General features: G+C 45.0%; 1 protein-coding gene across 1 annotated transcript in view; it reads left to right on the plus strand.

The window, feature by feature from the left end:
- The window catches only part of LOC143007912 (uncharacterized), an 8,903-nt gene extending 287 nt beyond the window's left edge, over positions 1 to 8,616 (plus strand). The window contains exons 1-9 of the mRNA XM_076159414.1: positions 1 to 1,064; positions 2,502 to 2,630; positions 3,025 to 3,107; positions 3,191 to 3,350; positions 3,449 to 3,613; positions 3,798 to 3,935; positions 4,275 to 4,495; positions 5,145 to 8,248; positions 8,462 to 8,616. The exon at positions 1 to 1,064 is cut by the window's left edge and continues 287 nt beyond it. Of these exons, the coding sequence (XP_076015529.1) occupies positions 876 to 1,064; positions 2,502 to 2,630; positions 3,025 to 3,107; positions 3,191 to 3,350; positions 3,449 to 3,613; positions 3,798 to 3,935; positions 4,275 to 4,495; positions 5,145 to 8,248; positions 8,462 to 8,553 (4,281 nt within the window). The 5' untranslated portion in view covers positions 1 to 875 and the 3' untranslated portion in view covers positions 8,554 to 8,616. The remainder of the gene's footprint in view (positions 1,065 to 2,501; positions 2,631 to 3,024; positions 3,108 to 3,190; positions 3,351 to 3,448; positions 3,614 to 3,797; positions 3,936 to 4,274; positions 4,496 to 5,144; positions 8,249 to 8,461) is intronic.
- Positions 8,617 to 10,000: the final 1,384 nt, after the last annotated feature.

Consider the following 10,000-nt stretch of genomic DNA (forward strand, 5'->3'; position numbering starts at 1 on the left):
TAAAGGTCAGCATCAGCTCTGATAGAAACATCTGCAGATCTGCACTGTAAAAACAAACATGGGAGCAGCTCAGAAGTGTTACAGGAAGTTTCCTTTAGGGGTTAAGTGTGTGTGCCATGTGACCTTTGACCTTGACTGGGGAGGTTCTGCTGGTTTCTAGCAGCCTGGTCCAGAGGAGAGCAGACCTGCAGCTCTGCTTGCAGCTCTGCCTCTCTGTGGAGCTCTATCTCTGGGTGAGAGGAGCTGGATGCTCTGCAGCAGGGAGGGACTGCCTCTGGGTAAGGACAGTATCTTCCCCCCCCCCTCTCAGTGGACTTCACATCTTAAGACAGGACAAAACATTTAGACTTTAAAGTGGATGACATCACTTTAAAGACATTAAATCTTCTATATGTCTCTCAAAGTGTCTAGAATGAATAAATGGAATGTTTAGGTTGTGTATTGAAGAGTGAGTGTGGATAATTATTATATAACACATTTATATTGTGTTGAAAGAGGTGAAGAAGGATTTTGTTCCCGTGATGTTTGTGGAATGAAGCACTTTGGTTTTTAATTCTGTAATGAGCTTCAGTTCTGCCGGTCCTGACATGTCAGTGTGTGAGGATGCAGAGGAGGAGTCCTGTGTTTACAGTGCACAGGCACCCTGCTGTTCATCCACAGCAGAGCCAGCAGGGAGTCAGAGCCAGCAGGGAGTCAGAGCCAGCAGGGATTCAGAGCCAGCAGGGAGTCAGAGCCAGCAGGAAGTCAGAGCCAGCAGGGATTCAGAGCCAGCAGGGAGTCAGAGCCAGCAGGGATTCAGAGCCAGCAGGGAGTCAGAGCCAGCAGGGATTCAGAGCCAGCAGGGAGTCAGAGCCCAGGATGACTGACGGGCCAGCATGATGTCGTGGCAGCTACTCAGCATGAGAGGATGGCACGGGCCGCACGCCAGGCCAGCGTGGGCGGGCGGTGGCCGGGCGGGGGCCGCTTATCGTTTTTGTCCCGGACGGCAGGTTTCGCTCAGTTTGACGACACAGACGCTCAGTCTGCAGGATCTGAACCACAGGCTGGCAGGATACATGCAGCAGGTACCAGAGACTCAAGAACCTGTACATTTAAATCTACTCATGTATCTGTCTGTCCCAGTTACACCTTACTTTACTTACACCTTACTTTAGTTACACCTTACTTTACTTACACCTTACTTTACTTACAGATTACTTTACTTACACCTTACTTTACTTACAGATTACTTTAGTTACACCTTACTTTACTTACACCTTACTTTACTTACAGATTACTTTACTTACACCTTACTTTACTTACACCTTACTTAAGTTACACCTTACTTTACTTACACCTTACTTTACTTACAGATTACTTTACTTACACCTTACTTTACTTACACCTTACTTTACTTACAGATTACTTTACTTACACCTTACTTTACTTACAGATTACTTTACTTACAGATTACTTTACTTACAGATTACTTTACTTACAGATTACTTTACTTACAGATTACTTTACTTACACCTTACTTTACTTACAGATTACTTTACTTACACCTTACTTTACTTACAGATTACTTTACTTACAGATTACTTTACTTACACCTTACTTTACTTACAGATTAATTTATTTACACCTTACTTTACTTACAGATTACTTTACTTACACCTTACTTTACTTACAGATTACTTTACTTACAGATTACTTTACTTACACCTTACTTTACTTACAGATTACTTTACTTACACCTTACTTTACTTACAGATTACTTTACTTACACCTTACTTTACTTACAGATTACTTTACTTACACCTTACTTTACTTACACCTTACTTTACTTACAGATTACTTTACTTACACCTTACTTTACTTACACCTTACTTTACTTACAGATTACTTTACTTACACCTTACTTTACTTACAGATTACTTTACTTACACCTTACTTTACTTACAGATTACTTGATTTACACCTTACTTTACTTACAGATTACTTTACTTACACCTTACTTTACTTACAGATTAATTTACTTACACCTTACTTTACTTACAGATTACTTTACTTACACTTTACTTTACTTACAGATTAATTTACCTACACCTTACTTTACTTACAGATTAATTTACTCACACCTTACTTTACTTACAGATTAATTTACTTACACCTTACTTTAGTTACACCTTACTTTACTTACAGATTACTTTACTTACAGATTAATTTACTTACACCTTACTTTACTTACAGATTACTTTAGTTACACCTTACTTTACTTACAGATTACTTTACTTACAGATTACTTTACTTACACCTTACTTTACTTACAGATTACTTTACTTACACCTTACTTTAGTTACTTTGGTTATAGTTTGCATTAGTTAATTTAGTTAAAGATTACTTTAAGTTATTGTTTACTTTAGTTATAGTTCAGTTACAGGTTACTTATTTAATACTTATTAAAGTAAAGCTGTGCAGTAAGCAGGTCTTTCCTTCTCTCGTCTGATTGGTGGATGCAGGTGCAGTCCCTGGAGTCGACCAATCAGAGGCTGGAGCGTCAGATCCAGGAGGAGGTGGACAGGAAGTGTCCCCTCCAGCAGAGAGCGCTACACAAACACCAGAGGACGGCGTCCCTGCTGCGCCATCAGGTCAGGACGCAAACCAATAACACTCACACACAACGATTACATCACGTTCTTATCTGGACTTCATTCTGGAATGGAGCAGCTTTTGTTTTGTTTCTACTCCTACAACTTAAATTCAAGTAAGCTCAAACTGGAACAGATACAAAGTTAAACAGAAGCTTCATCTTTGACTGCTTTGATTGAATAACCTTGAATTGACCTTACCTTACCTTGATTGGCTGCTAAAGTTGAGTGGGCGTGGCTTCACTCGGTCCTGTATCTGAGCGGACATGTGACCTCACTGCTTCAACATCAGTGGACCTCAACAACTGACATACATACACACTCTCTGCCTGTCTCTCTCTCTAAGCCTGTCTGTCTCTTTGCCTGCCTGTCTCTCTCTCTCTCTCTCCTATAGATCAGTCAGTGTCTCTCTTCCCAGGCTGAGTTGAACCTGTTGTTGCTCAATTTGAGCCTTGATGCATCTCATCTCAACTTCAGGTTGCTTTAATCACACACACACACACACACACACACACACACACACAGAACATGCAGATGTATCCCATGATGCTTTGTGACAGGTGTGGCATGGAACAGGAGTGTCGCGAGCGCATGGAGGCGGAGCTAAAGGGGCTGCGTCTAATAGGGGAGGAGCTAAAGATTTACACACTGACACACCTGCAGAGTGTGTTAATGACACACACACACACCCTGAGACATCTCCACCAACAACACCAGCAGGTACACACACACACACAAACACACACACACACACACACACACACACACACACACACACACACACACTGACACAGCTGTCTGTCTGTGTGTATGTCCAGGATGTACGGGGTCTCCTTTCCCAGGTGTCAGGAGGTGTTACCATGGAGATCCGGACAGAGTCCTCAGACCTGAGCCAGCAGCTGGACGAGCTGAGGATGAAGAGTGCGATGCTGCAGAAGGATGCAGAACAAAGACTCAATATGGAGAGGAAGAGTCAAATAAAGGTGAAACCTCATGAGAATAATGTCCCAAATATAAGATAAGAGTTGAAACGTGAAGAGAATTCATGGATCAAATCAAGCAAAGCTCCTTAGACTCAACATGATTCTAATGTTGGCTTGTTTCATGTAACACTGTTGTTCCCTGGTCCATATTTAAAACAACTGAAGAGATATTTTGTATCTAAAGCTCCACAGTCCTCAGTCCAGTCCTCTACAGTCTATGTCTGGCTCTCCAGCGGGGTCAGAGGTCATTGGTAAAGAGCTGCCTGAGCTGAGGAGAAGGGCCCAGGGCCTGGGGCAGGAGAGAGCGCAGCTACAGGCCATGGTGAGAACTGCACCTTGATTTACACATGGACTCAATAACACACACCAATAACACACACCTGCCCAACAATCCTGTAAATATAAGTTGAGGAAAATCACAGTGATCATCTGAATGTGTGATGTCATGGTCCAGCTGTTTTGATAGAGCAATCCAATCCCGGTGAGGGGAAACAGAAAGCATGTTTGCATGTCAGCTGTGAACTGTGTGTGGGGGGGGGGGGGGGGGGGTTGGACCCACACAGGGGTTAGGGGTCAAACCTTTCATACACTGACCCCCTAAATCCAGCTCTGTTTACACTTGACTGATGTACCTGAGTGTCTGTGACCTCTGTGTCTCCAGAATATCTTACTGGAGAAAACTGGATTAGAGCGAAAAGAATCCTTCAGTCTGCAGCTGGTTGATCTGCATCAGAGGGCGGAGTCTGTGTGTGGGAACCTGGACTCAGTGCTGCAGGCTTCAGTTCAGCAGGCTGCAGGGTACCAGACCCTGCTGGACATCAAGACCAGGCTGGACACTGAGATACAAGTCTACACAAGGCTGCTGGACCAGCTGAGCAGGAGGTACGGGCCCAAAGCAACTCTCTACCAGCTCAGTAGTTTGACTCAGGCCGGCCCTGCAGTCAGGTTTCCATTGGCAGTGTTATGAAAAACACACAGAAAACTTTGCCATTAAAAACAAAGACGAGGAGTTCCTGCCTCATCTGGCAATAAAAAGAAAAGGGCATCCAGCCACCTTGTCCCTCTCCATTAATAATGGTTACATCCTGAAGTCTCTGCATGTTCCTCACAAGCTGGAGGCCAAGACCAAATGCTTGGTCACTATTGTTTCCTTCAGACATCACGACTGAAAACCAAACTACACCCAGAAATCAGATCCTACATACAACTGCTGATCCACTACATCTGTTTCCATTACTCTTCTCTGAATTACATCTTTATCCACTTGCTACTAAAATGTGTTTGTTTTCAGGACACATTTCTCAATTTGCAACTTTGAAATGCAAAAAACTAAAGTTAATAGAACCCCTGCTAGTGACTTATTTATATATTTAGAGTTCAAACCAGACCACAGTCCACAGAAATGAGGCATGGACCAGACAACTCCAAAATGCCACAACTTACCAAAGTGTGTCAGTAACCATAAATCCCAGTTGTGTTGAATTTTTTTATAATTGCTTGAATATCACTTTAAATGTTTTGTTTTCCACAGAGGTTCACTTCCCCACTCGGCCTCCAACACTGCTGCCTCCCAATTCAAGGCTTTTCCACTCAAAACTATGGGGGTTCAGAAAACAAATCTCGGAATGTGGGTAACTCAAAATGAGTGGAGCGGCCACACCGGCCATGGAACTGTGGTGACAGCGCTCGCACAAGAGGTGAGAAGAGACCGGACAAATGAGATCCAGAGCAGAAATACAACAGGCTCATTACTTCAGCCGGCTGAAATCCTCAGACAAACTGAGGTTAGAGGAAACACAGAAGACAGACAGAGAGGTCCATTACAAATGAAAGTCCAAAATGAAAGACTAGGACAGGAAGCGGTTAAAGGAGCTGAGACTAGTGCAAGCACGAAGACAGAATCCATGACTGCCACAGCAAGAGTTGACGAGCAGATCTGCAACAAAGACGACACCAAAGAATCAAATGTAGACAAGCTAGTGGCTGTTGGTGCTCAGATTTTGCAAGATTTTGACAAAGAATCAGAAAACACAGCATCTCAAGCAGTGATAAATATGAATACAACAACAATATCCAGCAAAGATCCTGACAAACAACTGACCAAACTACTAGATGTACCCCCCATCACTACCACAGGTCCTGACACTCTGGACAATAAGGAAGCTGTGATCCAGGCCACCAAACCAGAGACAAAGACAGAAACTAGCACAGAAGCTCATGAAACTACAGAGATTCCCAAAACAGCTGATGGCACAGAAACAACACAGGACAACGTAAAGGAGACTAAAACTGAAGTGTGTTGTGGAGAGGAGATGACCCGATGTTATCCTGGAACACAAATGGCTGCAGATGCAAAGAAAGAAGAGCGGTTTATGAGAGAATCTGTACTTTCAAAGGAAAACCTAGGAGACCAAGGAGTGTGTTTGAGTCTGACAGAGACAGAAAAAGTAAAGAGTCAAACGGGCTCTAGCGTGATTCTAAGCTCTGGAGACGCTTTAGAGCTTCAGAATTCCAGAGGGGTTGAGGGATTTTTGATCTCAACAAAGCCAGCAGAATGTTTGAGTCTCACCGACTCAGAAACTTGTCTGAACCCAGTGGAGACTGAAGAATTCATGCACATGACTAATCAAGAATGTTATCCAGAGGAACATCTCAGCCTGAGCCCAAGTAGACCAGACACATTCTTTACCCCAAATGACCCCGATAAATGCTTTAGTCCAGCTGAGGCTTTGCAAACTGCAAATGATGAAGATTATGAGGAGGCATATCTGAGTCTGACAGAGGCAAATGCCCAAACAAGACCAGTCCAGACATATGTTCTTTCAACCAGAGAGGAGAACCAGAAGCAGACTTTATCACTCTGTGGAGATGAGGTTGATGTTGATGTAAAGGCCAATCAGTCAGTGAGGGATGACAACAGTTTGTTTGTTGATCCTGGACTGACTGTAGGAAGTAGCTTTCAACCAAGCAGAGGTTTCGAAAGGGGGGTAAGACTTCAGGAGGAGGTAGAAGGTCAGAGGAGCCAAACTCATGTGACCACCTCAGGCGGAAAAGAGGAACAGCACCACTTTGGAGACCTGTACAGGAAAACTCAAGTTGTGAAAGGTGACATGATGATGCCAGAAGGGAGCTGCAAGGATATTGGCAGCATCATGAATAGTGAGGGCGTTGTAAGTCCAGTTGGCAGTCCAGGAAGCAGCTATGCCAAGATCAGCCATGGAGACAGGGAGGAGCCTGCCACAAACTCTGCAGGTGGTCATTTACCAGGACGGAGAAACAGTGACTGGATGTTAGCAAATATAGCAAGCATGAGCAAGAAGGTGTTTGGTAAATCAACTAGCTTTGACAGTGTTGCTGCTACTACTGATGCTAATCCAGGAGGTGAAAGGAGTGCAATGGATCATGATAGAGGAGTAGAGGATACGGCTGCAAACAATTGCGTAATGGCTAAAAATACTGCAGCAAACTTTGATGGTATTGCTGCGCACTCAACAGGGACCATCTGTGACTATGCAGAAGACGCCAGTTCAGAAGGGACAAGGGGTAGAACCTGGCAGAGCAGCAGAGAGTGGCCTGTTTACAGTGCCAGTCCAGGACGCATGGCCAGCAGTGCAGAAACTGGAGAGGCGGTAAACATGGTGGTAACCCAGCACCCAGACCCAGGACCAGGACCAGGACCAGGACCAGGACCAGGACCAAGAGCAGGGAGGTTTGGAAGTGGGGAGTGGAAAGTTTATAGTGGCACTCCTGGGCGAACAAGTGGCCTGGAAGGAAGTGTTAGCTTAGGGTTAGAGAGTGAAGAGACAGTAAATCCATCAGCACCCGCACAGCTGGTTAACAGCACATCTGGGCCAGGTAGACTTGGCAGATGGGGAAGTGGGGAGTGGAAGGTTTATGGAGGAAGTCTTACACGTTTGAGTGGCCCTGGTAGTGCTGACAGAATCAGTGTCAGCGCAACGGATAGCAAAGTCAGTGATCCACCAAGTAGACACAGGAGCGCAAGTACTAGTAGTGGAGGGAGGCTCAGCAGCACCGGTAGTGCTGGCAGGCTGAGCAATGGCTCAGGTAGTATCGGTAGGCTGAGTAGCTCAGCTGGTGTTGTTTGGCGTAGTAGCAGTGTAGGCAGTGGTGGGAGGCTCAGTGGATCAGCTGATAGCCAGAGGATGAGCAGACCCACAAGATTTGTGAGCACTGGTAGCGGCGAGTGGAAACCTGTCTACAGTGGATCCAGTGGACGCAGGAGCAGCGCAGGAAGTGGAGGTTGGTCAGGTGGAACAGGAATCAGCAAAGCCCCTGCAGGGAGGCACAGTGCAAGCGGGGGCAGCAGAGGTTGGGTGAGCGGCACAACAGCTGGCGGGAGTCGGGTTAGCAGTGGGGGGAGCACAGGAAGCAGTGAGAGACTAAGCAGCTATTCAGGAGGAAGGATCAGCGGCCCTGCGGCGTCAGCCAGGACCAATAGCACAGGGGGGAGAGTGATCAGCAGCAGTGACCGGCCAATTAGGAGCACAGGCAGCGGAACGGGAGCCAATAAGGAGAGAATCAGTGTGTGTAAGATGGCTGCCCTGACCATCTCAGCCGCCGGGAGGGAGAAGAGCAAAGAGACGCAAGGAGAAGCACTCAGTACTCGGGCTGCAGGTAAGACACACACACGCACGCGCACACGCACGCGCACACGCACGCGCACACGCACGCGCGCACACACACACACACACACACACACACACACACACACACACACACACACACACACACACACACACACACACACACAAGATGATCTGCTGCTTATCTGACATGGTTGAGGAGGATGCTGACATCATAACGTCTCCCTCTCTCTCTCTCTCACAGTGATGTCTCCTCACATCCAGCGCTGGCTAAGCTCTGGTATTGGCGTAACAGGCCACGCCCCCGATGGCCTTGATGACATCATTCGCCTCTGATTGGCTGCAGGCGAGGCGTGATTGATGGTCACCATGGTGACCATAGACATCATGAGTGTGATGTTTAAGTGTAAAAGATCCTCTTAGTGTTAAGAGTAAAGACAGAGGTCATGAGGTTAAAGGTCACATGATTCTAACTGAATAAATCCATTTCCACACACCAGTCTGATCTCCGTGTCTCCATGGCTTCATCCTGCTCCAATAGTTCAGTCTTCAGATGACTGAAGCTCTGGTTATCATATGAACTAACCCTAACCCTGACCTTAACCCTCCTAATGTCCTCCCATCTTACACACACCTAAGGCCCTCTGGGGTCACATTGACCCCAAATTGTTTGACTGTTATTTAAACCATAAAGTGTAAATTCTCAGTTCTTCTTGTGTCACAGCTTTAGTCTCCAGTCCAACGCATCACCACAAATTATTCCATTTATTTTGGACTATAGGGCCAAAAGGCCTTGATTACATAAAATATACCCTCTGTTTGAGTTTAAAAAATGGTTTATTATTATTAAAAAATTTTAAATATTTGGTATGATCTTGTCTATTTGACATGAACCGGAGTGGAATATGTCAAAGTTTAGTGATGGTGCTGTTTTTGAATTTTTTGAATGAGAGCAAATACAAACACCTAAGGTCATCTGGGGTCAAATTCACCCCAAAATGGTTTGACTGTTATTTGAAGCATTTAAGTATAAATTTTAAATACATTTTATGTTACACCTTAACTAACTCCAGTCCAACCCATTACCACAATAATGTCCCTTAATTTTAGAATTTAGGGCCCATAGCTCTTGTTTACATAAAAGTAGGTAAAGTAAGGCAGGGATGTGGGCTTCTGCCACACCCAAAAAATGCACGTTTTTGGACCTGGCATGGCATGCTGCCCTTACCTCCTGTTGTTGTGCCATTATTAAATAACCATTGCTTGACCACACACATCAAACATACAAGATAAAAAATGTGTTGGAGAGCAGTCTGGTGTGACTTTTTGCCCCATTACATCACTTTGTGCTTCAGCACCATTTTGACCCCAGGAGCAAAGGAGTTATAAATTCAATAAAACACCCAGAATTCAATCAAATGACTTCAAATTTGAAGAGCATCGTCTTACATTACATTACAATACGATCATTTAGCAGACGCTTTTATCCAAAGCGACTTACATTACATTACCACCCATTACAGAGGGGGGAGCAGTTGGGGGTTTGGTGCTTTGCTCAAGGGCACCTTGGCAGGGACTCGAACCGGGGACCCTCCGGTTCCCAAGCGGAAGCTCTACCTACTGAGCTACTGCCTCCCTAGTCGCATCAAACAACCCCTTTAAATTTCAGACCATTTGATGAAAGAAAACACATTTTATCAACTTTTTAGTATTGAATGGTCCTTAGGGTCAATTTGACCCCAAGGACATTACGAGGGTCAACCCTAACCCTAACTCTAACCCT

This window comes from Genypterus blacodes, unplaced genomic scaffold, assembly GCF_046128005.1.
Source record: "Genypterus blacodes isolate CSIRO-AG114 ecotype Tasmania unplaced genomic scaffold, CSIRO-AGI_Gbla_v1 ptg000097l_1, whole genome shotgun sequence".
Lineage (NCBI taxonomy): Eukaryota > Metazoa > Chordata > Actinopteri > Ophidiiformes > Ophidiidae > Genypterus > Genypterus blacodes.